Below are 20,118 nucleotides of genomic sequence, written 5' to 3' on the forward strand. Positions count from 1 at the left end.
ACACTATGTTTTGTACGATCACTATCTACAAAAAGAGAGAAGCAGGGAACAAGATCTCGAACTGTTGAGGGTTAAATTTCTGCATTAAATGTATTAAGCAGCTTACCTCATACATAGGATCACTTTCTGCTGGTCCTGTTGTCAAGGCAATGTGTGCGTCATTTGGAGTTTTCACCTTGAACTGTGTTGAACCAGAAGTAACTGGGTAGAAGTTGTATTCCAACTTATCCGGAGTCTGGAGTTCTGAAACAATAAAATTATTGATCAGCTGTAATTTTTACCTGAAAGTACACTCTCTTGAAGAAGAAGAAGAAGAAGAAGAAGAAGAAGGAGGAGGAGGAGGAGAAATTTATATTTCCAGTGATGTATATTGTTAAAAAAGACATCAATCATCAACAACTTCCCTGTACTGCCTAATGTGATTTTCTTATTTCAATACAAAAAAGAAGCTGATGAATTAAGCCATTTAAATGATCATTTTATTCTTGGTTTGTGGTGTAAATAGAAGTAGCAAGGTGTAGTTACTATTACCAAAACTGGACAATGTTGTTTATTGGTCAGTATAGTGAAAAGATGTTTGGACTGCATGTGATTCAGAAATATGAATCCCACCTTGGTTATTGCGCTTTTTTACTACAAAGCATGCTTTCCTAATCAAAGTCTACTATAGTCAAGACAGCTGCATAATAATTTTGATGATGATGGGTGAGTGTTTTTTTCCAAAGTTGTCCATGTGGTTCACTTTTCTAGAGTAAGAAAGACTACTTTCATAGTAGTTGTTCCCATGCGATAAGGCAGGATTTTTCAATATCTTCCCAAACACCATCTAAATCATCTTTTTGGACAACTATTTTTCCCACTTTCACAGAAAGGTACAGACTGACCAGCTCTTACTAGAAAAGAGAGAAAAGTAGTGTGCTCTCGTTTAGAACCAAAGGAAACACACACACACACACACACACACACACACACACACACACACACACACACACACACACACACACGCTAACTTTCAGAGAGGAAGTAGCATGAAAAATAATTCTTAACAAAATGGAAATGCATTCCATAAATTACAAGCTACATTTCAGTTCTTTGTTTGAGGGCCTACCCATCAGGATGGGCTTACGACTCTACCAGTGACACTGTAGCTGCATAAATGGGTGAAGATACACATTTCCAGGCTGACAGTAATGGTTAACAACAAATCAAACACTCTGTACAAATCCCCCCCCCCCTCACACACACACACACACACACACACAAAAACCTGATCAGGATGAAAGGGGTGGGGAGGGGGGCGGGGGGGGGAGGAGGGAGATACGTCGAGTCCTCAAACATTGATGGAAAACACTGAAAAACAGCATTTATAGACTCTCATAGCCATAATGTTCAGAGTTGTGTTCATAGTCTCAGTGCTACTGTGGAAGTTGTGACTGTCAGTGTTGAGAGAGTTTGTTATGGTATGGTAATTCTCAAATTTTTGGGCAAATGCTTTCTTTGCAGGTGTTATATTTATATGAATTGCTACTTCTTTGATATTCTATCAAAGCAATGTAGTAAGGACTGAAGTAAATGAATCACCACTACCATCATGCTAAAACATTTTATATAACATTTCAGTGTTAAAATTGTGGACATCTGTGGCAGATTAAACGTACAAGTGATCAGAAGTAAAAGTAATATAGGTATGGGGAGAGGGGGGGGGGGGGGGGTGAGTGTAACAAACTATGATCTCTCCTCCTCCCCATCCCCTAATAACCAGACTGCGTTCTACATTTGCCATGGAAAGTGTTTTGCTGAGTGCAAAAATTACCACTAGGGTCTGACTAAATTAAAATAAAAAAGCGTCATATTGCTAAAAAGTAAAGTGCTGATCATGGCTTTGCAACAAGAAGAACATACAAAATGTGTTAGTACACGTAACTGTATATTTCTGTCTATGGCCACATTCAACTAATATTAACAAAAGAAAGATCGTCTCTAATTTTTAAATTTATTAATCATAAGTACTGTAGTTTCATACAATTAAAATTTTTGAACTGTGTAAATTCTGATACAAATATACAGATTATATGACACATAACTGCGTAACTTTTAATGTGATTTAGAGCTTTACAGATGAGTTGAAACCTTAAGATTGTCATATGAAGGGGCATGGAAGCAATCGAAATGTATTAGCGATTTTTAATTTTGTTTATTGGATAGAGCGCTTCATTGTCGCAAATCCGCACAGTTGGTTTATAACTGATTATCCACGGTGCTACCTAACCTCACTGTTTTACTAATGTTTAGCTGCACCACACGGTGGCTGCACCACTAGAGTGAATGATTTGTGACTTCACACTTCTCCATTTTGTTTTATCTTTCGAAAAGTGCGAAAAATTCGAAACGAATACATTCAGATGATCAAATATCAGAACAATATTGTCAGTACGTAGCCATTTTTTTAATACTGTGAGGAATGCGTAACAAAAAATTCGGCGTGCAATGCGCAGGGAGGACTGCCCGCAGATGACTTTGCTTCGCCCGGTTGGCCTTGCGCTCGTGCTGTGCCGATTTTGGTTGTCCGGAGTCAACGACCGCCCGCATGGCGCGCTACACGAGGTAAAGAGCCGCAGCTGCACCTGTCGTGACGTATTGGAAGGGAGCTGTCGTTTCTAGGAGAACAAAGCCAGTAAGCTCACGACGGAAAGGAAGAAGGGGAATATTTTTTAACCAAGTATGTCTCATTTTATTCACACGAACGTAAAACTCAACATGGATAAAGAGATCCATACAGCCCCAGTCTATATTAGCAAATGACAAGCAACGTGGAGATGCGGAATAACACAGATAATTTCTCAGCAGAGGGTTTCTCACTTTCACGAGTTTATTACAAAACAATTTTACAAGTAATGTAAGGCAATCGCCAAATAAAAGGCTAGTTTAAAACCACAGCTAAGACTGGGCATGGTTCTAATAGAGCTGGTGTTATCTTTCCATTCTACGATGTGCAACGCAGCTCAACCAGTATTTGAAAGCAGAGAGATTAACTTAGAATACGAACAATACCGTAATTTACAATGTTTCATATGCTATACATACAGCTTTCAGCATGTGAAAGTTAAAATATTTGATTTTATAATTATATAAAAAATTGTACCAGTATGGGCAAATACTTTCATCGCATACTGTATAGTAGCTTCTGGAACATATACGCTTGACGAATAACAGTTTTCTGCCGTCGACTGAGAAGAAGAGAGAAAGAGTAAAAATACGAACCTGGTGCAACGACATACGTCTAGCGTCCGCCTTCACAAGGCAATGCAAAAGAGTGTAACGGATGATTCCGCAACAGTCTTTGTGATTCAACCGTACTCATTCGACGCGTAACAATTATTCCACGGTGACAAGTACGCGATGACACGTCATTCTAGTTCCCCTTACTTTCCTTGAAAAATGCGATGAATTTCTAGCTTCCCCCATCGGCAAGTTTCCAATAAAACTAACACGTCGATGCTGTTCACCCGTCATTTAGCAAACCTATGTGAGATATCGGAAAATGTGATCAGATTGTTTATTTTTAGCGGCATGGACATTCCGTCAGAGATTCGCCTCAGTATAACGTGACAATTACGAGGGTGTGTCAATTATTAGCCGCAATTTCGTTATATTTTTGTTTATTTTGGTAGTACTATCGTTTTACGTTGGTGACGCATGCTTTTTTATTTGTTGTTATATCTTTGCAATTTTCAAGCTGCTAGGTTAGTTTCGTTATCGCTGCCTTGCTGTTAATCATGGCTGCTCCGCTGTCTGTCTGCACCTAAGAATAGCAACGTTCAGTGATCCATTTTTTGTGGTCGGAAGGCGAATCAGGGTCCGAAATTCATCGAAAGCTTTCGGTACAGTACGGGAACAGTGCTTCCCACAACGGAGTGTCTACGGATGGATTGAAAAATTCCGATATGGTCGCACTAGTGTTACGCACTATGAAGGAGCCGGACGTCCGTTTACCGCCACAAATGAAGAAACCACTGAGCGTTCACGTGAAATGATTCTCTTAGACTTAACGATTGACGATGTGGCACATCGTCTGCAAATTAGTCACGGCTCTGCCTACGAAATCATCCACAACAGACTTGGGTTTCGTAAAGTTTGTGCAAGATGGGTCCCAAAACAACTCACACAGATGCATAAATAAACGCCCTTGGACATTTGCAAAGAAAAAAAAAAACGTTTGGATCGCTATGGTAACGGAGGGGATAACTTCTTAGACAGGATTATTACTGTTGACATGGATCCATCATTACGAGCCGGAGAGTAAACGTCAGAGTATGGTATGGAAACATCCAAATTCGCCGTGCAAGAAAAAGTTAAAGATCCAACCGTCGGCAGGAAAACTTATGCTTATGGTTTTTTGGGATGCACAAGGTCCAGTACTGGAACATTATGGGGAAAGTGTCACAACAATAAACAGTGTACGTTACAGGGAGATGCTCACTGCCAGGCTAAAGCCTGCAACTCGAGGCAAGAGACGAGGATCGCTGTCAAAAGGTGTTTTATTGTTGCACGACGATGCCCGTCCACATACTGCTGCCCACATTGCTGAAACGCTCCAGAAAATATTGAATCATCCTCCATATAGTCCCGATCTTGCCTCTTCTGACTGTCACTTGTTTGGTCCACTTAAACAGGCATTAAGGGGCCGTCGATTTGCCTCTGACGAAGCACTGAAAGAAACCTTTTATGAGGGCATCAGGAAGCTTGTGCAACGATGGACCAAGTGCGTTGAAATGCAAGTAGACAATGTCGAAAAATGATGTTCTTGTAAGTTTCCTATTTGATTACAATAAAATTTTATAACTATTTTGCGGATAATAATTAACCTACCCTCGTAATTTGGTTACGTTTAGTTTGCCAGAAATATTTTACATATCACAGTGGAACTTGAGCGCGGAGAATAGGGCAATAATTTACAAATAAAAATCTTTAAACACGCTGATAGTATAGGTTGAAGCTTTGATGGCAGCATTAAAATTTTGTAAGTTCACAACCGTGTCAATGGCAGCGCTTTCAGAAGAGCTGATAAGACGCCTCTGGTTAGCAAGTGTTCGATGCGTGCTTTGGTTCATTGAAAGACGTGCACAGTATTTGATCATGTCCTAGATAAAACGTTACTTATGAGATAGGAACTCAAATTCTGGCTTCCTGAGGGTATGATTTTAAATTACGTTTGAGTTGCGTCTGGAAGTTGTTGCCAATTAATAACAACACCTCAACGAGCCAATGACTGTCGCTTAATTTCAGTGTGATATCACAATTTCAGCTCACACACTGCCACATAATGGAGCTGTATTGGCATTAACTCGTGAAGAAATTAACTAAACGTAATGACTTTCAGCATGTTATGCTGTATAGAAAGTCACCCACAGACACTCAAAATGTTCCATGTCGGTTATACTTAATTTCATTACATTACTTAACAGAGTGTATTAGTAACAGTTCTATGGCGCAAATGACACCCATAAGGGCGCGTTATTAGAGAAATATTGTAACAATGTCCATTCGGAACTGGAAAAACATCCAGGTGCGAAGAATTGCATATACCTCCTACTGTACATATGTAGTAAGCTGTGAAGATTAGAAAACGCAAAAAAAAAGATGTAGTAGCTTTTGACTACGGGGTTAATTAGTTAATCGGGAGTTAAGTCATAAAAATACGAGTCAGCAACAGTGTGTACCGATAAGTGCGAAGGCCACACAAGCTGAGCTGTACCTTAAGCAATAGTGGACTTTATTGTATAAATAGAACGCCGTAACAACTGCCGTTTGCCTTCGAAACATTACAGTGCTTAAACAGCCCACAGCAATTATTGTTCAAGTTTGTGGGATCTGTAAGATGTCGAACAGGCGACAGCATACATAAACAACGATGGCACGAATGATCCCAGGTTGTGTGACGAGAGAGCAACAAAAACGCTGTAAGCATTCTTAATCAGGAAATGCCATAAAAGAAACTATATAACGCGATAAAATCTGCTTAGAAAATTCAAAGAATCTTAGGTTAGGGCAGAAACCTGCCCAACGGTAACTCAAACAGGAAATATAAATTTGGGCTAATAACGTCAATCGTTCTTTCCTCTCTCGTCTCCCGAGTGTGACGGGACAAAATTAATTAGAAAGCACCCACTGCTACTTTTATAGCGTTTCGTAGAGTAAAGAAGGAGATAACGAAATGAGGGGGAAAGTCTTGTAAACATTGCCCCCAGAGTTGGGTTTAGGAAGGGTCCTTAATGACAATTCTTTCATTTATTGTTTTGCAAAAAAGTGTTCGATTCATAAACAAACGAGTGAGTTGGGCACTGTACTAACCCTGCTGAATGAAATGTGATGTTGCGCAGTGTTTGAGTGGAGACGAACGAACGCGGTCTGCAGAGCACTGCAGATGGTTAGATACATTATGAACCCGAGAACAGCAAAGAACATGATACACAACGCGGTTGAACCAAACGACCTGATATTCTGCTGCTTCCGTTAAAGTCGGCGATACATTTTGCAGAGAGAGAGAGAGAGAATACTTTTTGTATGGTAATTACATTGGTATTAGCCACAACAAGGAAACAAGTATGAATATTTCGCTCTGGCGGAACGCGCGATGGTTAGAAATTTCCTGATAGATTGCAGTATGACACACGGAGTCAAACCCGGAACCCTGCCTTTTGCAGGTAATTCTCGTTTATTCAGGAGGAGGAGGATATTAGCGTTTAACGTCTCGTCGACAACGAGGTCATTAGAGACGGAGCGCAAGCTCGGGTGAGGGAAGGATGGGGAAGGAAATCGGCCGTGCCCTTTCAAAGGAACCATCCCGGCATTTGCCTGAAGCGATTTAGGGAAATCAAGGAAAACCTAAATCAGGATGGCCGGAGACGGGATTGAACCGTCGCACTCCCGAATGCGCTCGTTTATTCACTGACTGCTGATGTAGCAAGACATACTGGAACGTTGGTGAGATGTTTGCCAAGTAAGTATCGAGGCGGGCCATGAGGCATGCCTAGGCAAGAAAGTGGGTGAGAGCATTGCCGGCGAAGAACAGATTTTGTTCGGCACACATTTTTAATTTCAAGAAAACAAATATTTAAAACAGGACGGTTAAGAACATTGCATCATTGCTTAGCACGGGTCATGACACTTCATACGTTTATTCTCATTTTCAATTTTGTGTTCCGTGGCCTTTAGAATACGAAAAGAAAAGTGAAGGCCCCCAATAATATCATAGTTATGTATTTCGTCATTCCGGAGCTGCAGGATGTGTGTGTGTGTGTGTGTGTGTGTGTGTGTGTGTGTGTGTTTGTTTTCTTAACGTGAAAGAAGAAGAGGATCGCTTTTCTTGGTACATTATTTCTGGGAAGAGAAGTCAGTTAAGACAAGAGTGCTGCTTAGTCAACTCGCTGCTACACTGACTCGGAGGGGTCAGAAGGACGAGCGGCCGCAGCACCAGAAGCTATTTTTAAAAGATTGTAGTCTTATCGCTGTGACTAGACTTACGGGTGAGTCATACTACGAAAGACATCTCTAAACGGTTTCAGGCTGTCTGTTGTCTAGCGAGAAAACCCTTTAGTCTTCTTTACTGTAGGGAAGAGTGACAACGACAATTGTATGTGGCGGTATTCTTTTGGCGATGTCAAATTATGTTTCCACCCAGGTGGTCCTTCCGTTAGCAACACAATAGTGTAATTTTTATCTCCTGATATAGTAGGATGTCCAATAAAAATACAAGAAAAATATCTGCGCATATAGTCACAGAATTAGATGAATATCTTTGTCGATATCCCTTTGTTCCAACCACTGATAATGCCGTACGATCGTTTCATTACATCGCGATCCTCAGGTCATACGATCGATAAATGTTCTCCTGTATAGTATATTCAATTTCCCGCTGTTGAGTGTAACACAGACGCAATTTAAGTGTCTTTCGAAAGACGTTGGAGAAAATACTTGCACTGAACAAGCCGAATGTTGGGAGTATGTCGAAAACATTATTTGCAATATGAAGGATTCTTAATCAGCTTAAGCCAAAATTGGCCCTCTGAACACAGCTGAACTTTAAAATACTAGCCGGCCGGGGTGGCCGAGCGGTTCTAGGCGCTACAGTCTGGAACCGCGCGACCGCTACGGTCGCAGGTTCGAATCCTGCCTCGGGCATGCGTGTGTGTGACGTCCTTAGGTTAGTTACGTGTAAGTAGTTCTAAGTTCTAGGGGACTGATGACCTCAGAAGTTAAGTCCCATGGTGCTCAGAGCCATTTGAACCATTTTTTTAAAACATTGGAAGTCCGTACCTCATCGGATTCTACCGTGGATACTACAAATGCCAGTGTCAAGAATAGTAAGCAGTTATTTTCTTCGCAACTTACATACAGTAAACAATTATTTATGAGAACATGAGACAGGTATTTTTATTGTTCGATTACAATCCAGTTTTTACTGTATATGTGCAACAGACTAGGCCATTGCGGCGACATCGTTTTACTATACGGTATGAACCCGAACTCTGACAAAATCGCTCAGGTAGGTCAGGGATGTATAGATCTAATTGACCAGTGGTCTCCGGTAGTTCACTATAACTAACTGCATTTAGTTTGATTTCGTATATCCTTTATTATTGTATCTGTGCTGCAATGAATCGCACAACAGTACAAATGTCGACGCTACGCACTTTGTCTCTTGTTTAGAAACAAATTATTCCATTCACTCACGGCACTTGTGTTAACAACAGTAATGCCAGCTTCACTCTTCACCCTCAAAAATGTTATTCGGCACTGCTCGGTTCTCTCGGCGGAGTTAGTTGTCGTTAAACAGTCACGCCCAACAGCTGTGTGTTAGCCTGTTGATGCACCTCCTGTAAATTTTCACAGAATGCAATGGAGCACGGCGCAACAACAGTATGTTCAGTTGTTACCGCAGTTACAGCAACCACATCCCAATACGTTTGTGTTGCTCATTTTGGTGAGTGCATATTACAGGCTGTTTCACTGCTGTGACGGTATTTTCACAGTAATAAAGGAAACTGGTGTAACAGTCCGAGTAAATTCATCACATTTCTAGGACGAGGCAATGGAGACCTCGGTGTGTTAATACCAAAATGCTCAGAAAATATTCCTGAAAAACATCCGAAATTTTACTGGTGGATGTAGGGTTAACCCTGAAATTTGGTGGTGGATTACCTTCACATAGAAAGGTAGCACAGTAGTTATGGAGCTGGACTCATTCGGAAGCAGCGCAGTTCAAATCTTCATCACACCATCCAGATTTATAGTTTCAATGGTTTTCCTATCCAATTAAGACGAATCCCGCAATGTGATTTCTTTGAAAATAATACAGCCGATATTCTTCCCAATCATTTTCATGTCGGAGCCTGTGCCCCATCTCAAACGGTTAGTTAACACGACGACATTATGCTGCGAAATTTCGAAACTTATTGCGTGAAATCAGTTTCAGGAAGCTAATTTCATATTGTGCAATGTGCTGTATGTTACACGTGTACAAGTGCGAAGTCGTATGTGAAACGCTTATATAATTATTTCAATAAAAATATAGTCTCATCAAAATGTTTAAAATCCATAGACAAATTTCTCACACACACACACACACACACACACACACACACACACACACACACACACACACAACTGAAAAGAAAACCAGAAAAAATTATTTGAATAATTCTTTTCAATATAACACGGTTTTAAATTGCACTAAAGAGTACAAAAACTACTTCTAGCCACATGAAGATTCCTAAGCCCACACAGATAGTCCTGAACATTTGTTCTTGCGATTTTTAATAGCTGTGACCATATTTGTAAGATCTATAACGAAAGACGTGTGGTGAAGGCAACAGATAATAGCTAGGGAGTGAATTATTCGTGCATCAATTATGTACTGAATGCGCTCGCCATTTTTCGCTATAAATCTGAAAAGTATTGTCATAGCTCTTAAAAATTCACTAGCGCAAGTTTTCAGGGCTATCTGTGTGTGGTTACAAATCTGTAAGGGTCGGAGAAAAATTATTTTATACTCTTTAGTCAGATTTAAAAACGTTATGTTACAAATTTATTTTAATTTAAATAATTATTTCGCAATTTATTTGTGCATTTGTTTCTAATGGAATGGATTTTTTCAGGTTGCGTAGTGTTGCCTCAAATGCAACAGCATGTCACTGCTTATTATTGTGATCATCCTTGAAATCTTGCAAAAGCCTACCCACAGCATAGATGTCCTAGAACCGAACAATTTGCTCACTTTTTATTTCTTTTGGTATGCTACCACACGACACTTCACCTTAACTCACGCGTGAGGTTCGAACAAACCGATGACTTGCGCCACCACACACCGCGCATGCGCAATGGCCGCTAGCGCACTATCTAAACAATGTTTGGCAGCCTAGTGTCGTCGTGTAAACTAGCCTTAATCTCGTCATCGGCGGGACGTTAAACCTTGAAAATGTCACATGGAACGTCTTCAGAGCGCATGATGTGAGTCTCTCTGGGACAAGTTCTGTCTAGAACAAAGTATCAGTCACTGCATCCGGAACGGAAGGTAAGGGAATGGGCGCAGCGCAGAACTTTCCGCTCGCTGGCAAGTGGGCGAAGGACACCGGGTGACGTCACCGCCGCAACCACCACCATCACATGGCTGCGGGTCATCCGATGTCGTGTCCAGCCTACGACCCAAGAGTCACGAGGCCCTTGCCGTCCCGCCTTCTAGCGATTTATTACGCCGCCACAGGAAGTGGGCGTTCCGCATCCGCTTCGCTCTACACGTACTTCCACGTCTGTTACGCAGGCGCTTTTAATCTTTACTATATGCGTACAGAAAAATGGCTGACATCGAAATAAGTGTTCAAGGCATAGAAAAGCAACTGAAATCACTCAACAGAGGAAAGCCCACTGGACCTGACGGGATACCAATTCGATTCTACACAAAGTACGCGAAAGAACTTGCCCCCCTTCTAACAGCCGTGTACCGCAAGTCTCTAGAGGAACGGAAGGTTCCAAATGATTGGAAAAGAGCACAGGTAGTCCCAGTCTTCAAGAAGGGTCGTCGATCAGATGCGCAAAACTATAGACCTATATCTCTGACGTCGATCTGTTGTAGAATTTTAGAACATGTTTTTTGCTCGCGTATCATGTCGTTTCTGGAGACCCAGAATCTACTCTGTAGGAATCAACATGGATTCTGGAAACAGCGATCGTGTGAGACCCAACTAGCTTTATTTGTTCATGAGACCCAGAAAATATTACATACAGGCTCCCAGGTAGATGCTATTTTCCTTGACTTCCGGAAGGCGTTCGATACAGTTCCGCACTGTCGCCTGATAAACAAAGTAAGAGCCTACGGAATATCAGACCAGCTGTGTGGCTGGATTGAAGAGTTTTTAGCAAACAGAACACAGCATGTTGTTCTCAATGGAGAGACATCTACAGACATTAAAGTAACCTCTGGCGTGCCACAAGGGGGTGTTATGGGACCATTGCTTTTCACAATATATATATATATAAATGACCTAGTAGATAGTGTCGGAAGTTCCATGCGGCTTTTCGCGGATGATGCTGTAGTATACAGAGAAGTTGCAGCATTAGAATATTGTAGCGAAATGCGGGAAGATCTGCAGCGAATAGGCACTTGGTGCAGGGAGTGGCAACTGACCCTTAACATAGACAAATTTAATGTATTGTGAATACATAGATGGAAGGATCCTTTATTGTATGATTATATGATAGCGGAACCAACACTGGTAGCAGTTACTTCTGTAAAATATCTGGGAGTATGCGTGCGGAACGATTTGAAGTCGAATGATCATATAAAATTAATTGTTGGTAAGGCGGGTACCAGGTTGAGATTCGTTGGGAGAGTCCTTAGAAAATTTAGTCCATCAACAAAGGAGGCGGCCTACAAAACACTCGTTCGACCTATGCTTGAGTATTGCTCATCAGTGTGGGATCCGTACCAGATCGGGTTGGCGGAGGAGGTAGAGAGGATCCAAAGAAGTGCGGCGCGTTTCGTCACAGGGTTATTTGGTAAGCGTGATAGCGTTACGGAGATGTTTAGCAAACTCAAGTGGCAGACTCTGCAAGAGAGGCGCTCTGCATCGCGGTGTAGCATATAGTAGGTTTCGAGAGGGTGCGTTTCTGGATGAGGTATCGAATATATTGCTTCCCCATACTTATACCTCCCGAGGAGATCGCAAATGTAAAATTAGAGAGACTCGAGCGCGCACGGAGGCTTTCCGGCAGTCGTTCTTCCCGCGAACCATACGCGACTGGAACAGGAAAGGGAGGTAATGACAGTGGCACGTAAAGTCCCCTCCGCCACACACCATTGGGTGGCTTGCGGAGTGTAGATGTAGAAGTATAGTTGACACTTTCAGTCCGTGTCCTAGCAGCGCCTCTGAAGAGCGAATAATTGGTTCAACTTAAAAAATCCAGCCCTTCACACAGATGTTCCACCACACCACATAAACACTGTATTACAAATATGTTTACGCTCTACCTCTGCGCATTGGGGTCAAAACTTCAGGAGTTAACTTGTTAAATCGCTTTCGACCGAGTGCTAATGGAAAATTAAAATCAGAATCATTCAGGATTCTGATAGCTCCTGGGTCGCAAAATTTCGGCGGTTGGCCCTATCAGTGAACAACTGCTATCTGTTCAACTACAGCGCATGCTTATGAAGCAACATGCCAGGGGTGTGCGGGTGGTCACAGCTGCTGCTGCTGCTGCATAAACTGTTTACATTCCTTCAACGTAAAGCAATTATCGTCTTCACTCATAGAAGATAATCGAGGCAGTCCGCGTCACTGAGGAAATATGTATCAAGGCAGTCCGCCCGCGTCACTAAGGAAATGTATGGTCTCGTTGTTCCAAAATCCATGTGAGAAGCAACAGAAGGCTAAGTGACAGAACAACATGTGATGGTTTCAACGAGCTTCCCGATGTTTGTTGAAACACACTTACGAAGTTTCATTTTTTTCTGTTTAGTTTATTGTCCCATAAAGCGACAGACGACAAATTAGAAAAAAAGGGCAAATAAGAACAGTTTCTGCGCGAAAAATGTCTCCTATGGCTGCTGCAGCGCGACAGCTTTCTCCCCGCCACGAAGTTGGCAACACTGCAGCTTCACCCGCATTCCTGGAGCGCCGCCAGCTAGACGGCCGCGCGGATGCTTCCGAGTAGTTCTGCGAACTCTCTGGCGCCAAGTCCTGAGAAATGTTGTCTTCAGGGTTAATTTAACAACCCGCCAGAATACTCAGAAAGCTATTCCGCGGCAGCTCGACCGGGCATTTCGGAACCAGTCTCGGCTTAGCCCTCAGTGACATTGCCCAACCATTGATTCGTGCGGACATGATATAGACGCTCAGATTCAAAGAAACTACAATGAAGTCTGTATAGGAAATTGGCACCGATATTTTGCATCAATTTTCTCCGTTATAGTCAAAGCCCTTTTGACTAGTTTGTTGCCGTATGCCATCTGTTTCTATCGTGTGTTGATGTTTTCACCTGTACATATCTGCCATATTCTAATGTCTTCACTTCAAATGCCTGCTATTGCAGGGGAGCATAAAAGCAGAGACGGAACTTTCTACATAGCTTGATTAGGGCACCTTGCCCATACCGCCTTAAGGCCAACTTCTCCATAACTTCTACTATACATTTCATGTGCTTATACATTCTACTTTTCTGTTTCCGCAATGTTGAGCTACTAGAGAGACAAACTACTACTGAAATTAACTCTCGGCTAATACTTGGGGCCTAGAGATTCCTTTGTCTTTTCTAGAGACGAACCCATATCTTCTCCAAATTTATGTACAGACAGTCGTTTTCTACAATTTGCCTTCACGCAGACCTGTTTTACCACTAATCTTAACGGAAAGATGAAATACTTTGTTGAACTAATTAAATAACATCGTTCAGACTTCCTTCAGCAGCTCATGCGACTGGTGAAATAACAACGGCATCCCAGCTTTTACTGTTTGTATTTTTATTCCGTTCTGGACTTCTGTCACTACTTTAGTGACTCTTCAACACGCAAGTCATTACCAAGCAAAAAATAATTTGCTGCGCCTTTTTTTTTTGTTTTTTTTTTACAAAATAATTATATCCATGACCTGCATTTATGAAAAGTCACGGATCATACAACTGATTAAGACGAACCTACCTCAGCAACAAACATACATTTATAGCCATACTAGACGTAACTGTATTGAATAATCTGGCCGATGAAAATCAGAATAAAAATCGAATTCGTGGATAATGGCGCTGTAACTAACAGAGGTCACAACCCTTTACGACGTGACCAAATGTATGGTTAGTTTTGCAGTTGAACTTCAAATCGGTCTGGTTTGCAGCAAGTAGTAAAACAGAAAATACAGCAAAGTAGCGAATGCCGAGCCGTTGTTTCTGTGAAGTACAGATTGAGACGTATGGATCAAGTGAGAAATGCTGTTTGCTCAGCTCTCATCTGTTGCATCCTCTAGAGATAAACAGTAGGAGACGAGGACACCAGATGTGGAATTTTCTGCTTTTATTTACCAGATCTTATACATACAGGGTATCTCAAAGCCTTTTCGTCAAGCATCAAGGTGTGACAGATCACTTCATGGGGAACCATTTTTGTTAGAGATGACATGATCTTTGACGCTTCCCCGTGGCGCTAGCCGTCCGTTAATAATCGCCGGCCTGGAACGACAAGATTTCACCGTACTAGCAGGGTCTACTAACCAGACGTGCAGCATATTACCTATCAAACTGAAGTGGTGATAGTTATTTTCAGCAAGAAAACCTTAAGAATCAGTGTCTCGAAGCGAATAAAGTTATTTTAGAAGAGGCTCAAGAGCTTTGATTTTGCTGGGCCTACCCCCTTTCACAGAGATCAGATGACTGTACTGAAGGCAACATACAAGGCATACGCACTGTGCGGACTACTTACACCCTGCCGCCTCTCAGGGGCGTAACCAATTACAAAAGGACGCATAGCATCGCCAGGATGCGTCAGCGAACACTTTACCCATGACACGATCTGTCAAGTTTGAAGCAGATTTAGAAACCCCATATCCATTTCTGACGATTTCTCCCTGTTAAAACGACGTGCTGAGATCTGTCTGCAAGCACGTCTTCAGTCTCATCCCAAACCTTGCCTGATCTTCCGTAAGCTTTTATTTATTTATTTTATTTTTTTCCACTAGGCGACAATGCGAACTGTATACAGTGTGAACCGTGGACGGTTGCTGGCGGTGTTCTTCGAATTCCTTGCGCGACGTGCTTCATCTGTCGTGGTTTCTATTTGCTAAGCTTACTTAATTGAGGCTGTTATTATTGAAGGCCTGTCTGCTCCCTTTTAATTAAATTAAGAGCCATAATTTGGGTTAGCTGAAACACTTATTAATCAAGACCTGTTTTTATTGCCCTGTTATTGAGATCTGACATATTACTCAATTTGTGTTGTAATTACTTGAAATTATGATTGCCAAAGGCCTACGTGTTTCAGAGGTATTTATGTCAATAAGGTAGTAACAGGAAATCACACTTGATGGTACATGGGCCCTAATCATTCACCTTACACCCCTTGACCTATAACTGTAGGTTTCGCAGTGTCTTCCAGAGGTGAAGAAACAACTCTAGGCTCCGCTATTACTACGTCATATACGTCAAAGAACAGGGACAGTCGCATCAAAAGACCACTGTTTACGAATGTTGTGTATATCCAGGTCTACGGTTACATCTACACTCTGCAAGACATCTTACGGGGTGTTGTGTGGAGCACATTGAGTAATATTGTCACTTCCTCCATTTCTTGTTCCAGTCGCGAATGGTTTGCAGGAGGAGCGATTGCCGGTAACCCTTCATGGACTTTTGAGATACATGTAGGGCGAAGCAATATATTGGTTGCCTCTTCTTAGGACGCACACTCTCGGAACTTTAACAGCAGACCACACCGTGGTGCAGAACGCCTCTCTTGCAGAGTCTGCCACTAGTGCAATCACACCATCAACACAGATTTTCTGTGAACGTTTGGGCAGGCATTGTTGGTGATGTCTTGATTGGGCCCCATGTTCTTCCACCTACGCTCAATGGAGCACGTTATCATGATTTCATACAGGATACTCTACCTGTGCTGCTAAAACATGCGCCTTTACAAGTACGACACAACATGTGGTTCATGCACGATGGAGCTCCTGCAAATTTCAGTCGAAGTGTTCGTACGCTTCTCAACAACAGATTCGGCGACCCATGGATTGGTAGAGGCGGACCAATTCCATGGCCTCCACGCTCTCCTGACCTCAACCCTCTTGACTTTCATTTATGAGGGCATTTGAAAGCTCTTGTCTACGCAACCCCGGTACCAAATGTAGAGACTCTTCGTGCTCGTATTGTGGACGGCTGTGATACAATACGCCATTCTCCAGGGCTGCATCAGCGCATCAGGGATTCCATGCGACGGAGGGTGGATGCATGTATCCTCGCTGACGGAGGACATTATGAACATTTCCTGTAACAAAGTGTTTGAAGTCACGCTGGTACTTTCTGTTGCTGTATGTTTCCATTCCATGATTAACGTGATCTGAAGAGAAGTAGTAAAATGAGCTCTAACATGGAAAGTAAGCGTTTCCGGACACATGTCCACATAACATACGAGGGTTATTCCAAAAGTAAGGTCCGATTCGCCGTAACTATTGAAATTTGGCGCCAATGACAAAACACGCATGCGCGCCGACTCCCGGCAAGCCTTGCGCGTCAAACGCCGCCATTCGCTTTGTTACTGTTGCTGAGTGTAGTTCACAGTGTCACTTTACAATGTTTAAGACAATTGATCAGCCCGCCGATTGTGAAGTAAGGGCAGTGATACGGTTTTTGTCTGCAAGAAACAATTCAGCGGCGGAAATCCATCGGCAGATTACTGAAGTGTACGGTCCTAACATAATGAGCGACAGTAAAGTGCGTAAGTGGGTGCGAGCTTTTAATGAAGGACGGGATAATGTGCACGATTAACCACGGTGTGGCCGACCATCAGTGATTTCAGACGATTTGGTCAATGCGGTTGACAAAAAAATTCGTGAAGATCGCCGATTCACTATTACAGACGTAGACATGCATTTTCCGAATGTGAGTAGAACAACTTTGTACAGAATTGTGTCTGAACATTTGAAGTTTCACAAATTGTGTGCCCGTTGGGTTCCCAGGCTGCTTACTGAGCCCCAACGAATGAAAAGAATGGCTTTTGCTCTTGATTTTTTGGAGCGATATCATAAGGAAGGTGACAGTCTTTTAGACAATGTTGTCACAGGGGATGAGACATGGGTTTCTCACATCACTCCAGAGTCTAAACGTCAGTCAATGCAATGGCGTCACACGTCATCGCCAGTCAAGGTCAAGGCAAAGCAGACAATCTCAACACGTAAGGTTATGGCGACTGTGTTCTGGGATAGACGTGGAGTATTGTTAGTCGACTTTATGGAGAGAGGAACAACGATTAATAAAGCCGCCTACTGCGCTACCCTGACTAAACTTCGACGTGCAATCCAGAATAAGCGACGTGGTCTTTTGTCGTCTGGAATCTTGTTGTTGCATGACAATGCCAGACCCCACACTGCAAATGAAACGCAAGCTCTGATCAAGAAATTTGGATGGGAACAGATGGACCATCCTCCCTACAGTCCGGACCTGGCGCCAAGTGATTTCCACCTGTTCCGTTACTTAAAGGAGTTTCTCGGCGGCAAGCGCTTTGACACAGATGATGAAGTGAAAGAAGCAGTTAAGGACTGGTTATCGTCACAGGCGGCCGATTTCTATAACATGGGCATTCAAAAGCTTATTGAACGATGTGACAAATGTTTAAATAAGTATGGAAGTTATGTAGAAAAATAGATAAAGATGTAAGGAATGTAAATAAAACAATTGTTTTGAAAAAACATTTTAGTTTTGATTTTTTTTTTATAACCGGACCTTACTTTTGGAATAACCCTCGTATTTTCTTTCTTTGTGTGTGAGGAATGTTTCCTGAAAGTTTGGCCGTACCTTTTTGTAACACCCTGTATATAACTACCGACGTGCTGATGTTTACAAAAATACCATGAGGAAGGTCGATTGCAACGGTAATCGAAACGTAGGTAGTAATTATATATATACGTAAAAGTAACTTCGTGCGTACCCCAAGGGAGTGTTGTTGGACCATTACTTTTCACAATACATTAGAAGTGACCTAGCTGATAAGGTCGGAAGTTTAATGAGGCTTTTCGTGGATAATGGTGTTATATGCAGTGAAGTCGTAACGCTAGAAAATTGTAGCGAAGTGCACAAAGACCTGCAAAAGATTGACTCTTGGTGCAGGGATTGGCAGTTGTTTGCCATCAAATACGCAGATAAACATATTGCGTTTAAATAGACGAAAAGAATAATTATGTTATGATTACACGATTGCAGAACAGTCACTTCAACCAGTCACATCCACAAAATATGTACGGACCGATTTAAAATGGAACGAGTGACCGCGAAATTATATATATATATATATATATATATATATATATATATATATATATATATATATATGAATTTGGCCAGCTATGGACCGCATAGAACTTAAGACTTATGGTGTTTCTTTTTCTTCCGTTCTTCCCAGTACTTCATTTTCTCGCCAACTGCTCGTCTCTGCTCATCTGTCCACACTCTCTTGGGTCGAGGTTTTGGCGCATCTTCTTCATAGTTTGCGTTTTCTATAAGCAGCCTAAAGTTATTCCTGTCACGTATTATTTCTTCTGTAACACCTATTTTGTTGGCGTCTTTCTTTACTGCTTCTATCCATCCTACAGTTTTTTTCAGCTTACTAATGTAATTAAAAATTTTCTTTGTAATCCGTGTTTCTTCCATTCTTTTTAAATGTCCATAAAATTTTAGCCGTCTCTTTCTCATTGTATCTGTGATCTTTTCTGTATTTTTGTATAGGTCTTCATTTCTCCTTTTAATCCACCTATTTTCCTTGTTTTTCTCAGGACCTAGAATTTTTCTTAATATTTTTCTCTCTCTTTTTTCTCGTTCTCTTAATTCGCTTTTCTTATTCAATGTTAGGCACTCTGATCCATATGTTGCTTGTGTCCTAATATAATTATAATTATAATTAATTATAATTATAATGTTTAATCTTTGCTTGTATGGATATTGATTTCTTATTGTAGTAGTTTTGTGTTAATTTATATGCAAACTCCAACTTTTTTATTCTTTCTTTATTTGTTGTGTTATCTAGTCCATTGGCTTGGATCCACTCCCCCAGGTATTTGAATCTATCAACTCTTAATTTTTCCTTACTTTGTTTTCATAAACTTTTCTGTATTATGTTTGTATTCTATATACTCGGTTTTTTCGTAGGATATTTTTAGCCCAGTCTTTTCAGCAATCTCGTGTAACATATCAAGCATAACTGTTGCGTCTGTTCGGTTTTCAGTTATCAATACCATATCATCCGCAAAGGCTAAACATTTTACTTCAAATCTGTTCTTTCCTTGGCCCATGCTTATACCCTTTGTGCCTCTGTTATTTAATGTGTTTTCCCATGTTTTTACTATGTTATCTGAAACCAAGTTAAAGAGAATATATACAATGCGTTCAAAAACCCAGATAAATTTTATTGAATCTCTGTTATAATTGCGCGGTCACTCGTTCCATTTTAAATCGGTCCGTACATATTTTGTGGATGTGACTGGTTGAAGTGACTGTTCTGCAATCGTGTAATCATACAATAATTATTCTTTTCGTCTATTTAAACGCAATATGTTTATCTGTGTATTTGATGGCCAACAACTGCCAATCCCTGCACCAAGAGTCAATCCTTTGCAGGTCTTTATGCACTTTGCTACAATTTTCTAGCGTTACGACTTCACTGCATATAACACCATTATCCACGAAAAGCCTCATTAAACTTCCGACCTTATCAGCTAGGTCACTTCCAATGTATTGTGAAAAGTAATGGTCCAACAACAATCCCTTGGGGTACGCCCGAAGTTATTTTTACGTCTAAAGATTTCTCACTGATGAGAAAGACGTGTTGTGTTTGCTAGAAATTCTTCAGTCCGGACACACAGGAGGTCTGAT

At 41.5% G+C, this 20,118-nt stretch overlaps 1 protein-coding gene across 2 annotated transcripts in view; it reads right to left on the reverse strand.

Annotated features, from left to right (window-relative positions):
- Positions 1–20,118, reverse strand: part of LOC124616700 — a 55,495-nt gene that overhangs the window by 20,499 nt on the left and 14,878 nt on the right. For both annotated transcript variants that reach the window (XM_047145043.1, XM_047145042.1), the window contains exon 2: positions 107–243. In XM_047145043.1, the coding sequence (XP_047000999.1) occupies positions 107–243 (137 nt within the window). The remainder of the gene's footprint in view (positions 1–106; positions 244–20,118) is intronic.

The sequence above is a fragment of the Schistocerca americana genome, chromosome 5 (genome assembly GCF_021461395.2).
Source record: "Schistocerca americana isolate TAMUIC-IGC-003095 chromosome 5, iqSchAmer2.1, whole genome shotgun sequence".
NCBI classification, from domain to species: Eukaryota; Metazoa; Arthropoda; class Insecta; order Orthoptera; family Acrididae; genus Schistocerca; species Schistocerca americana.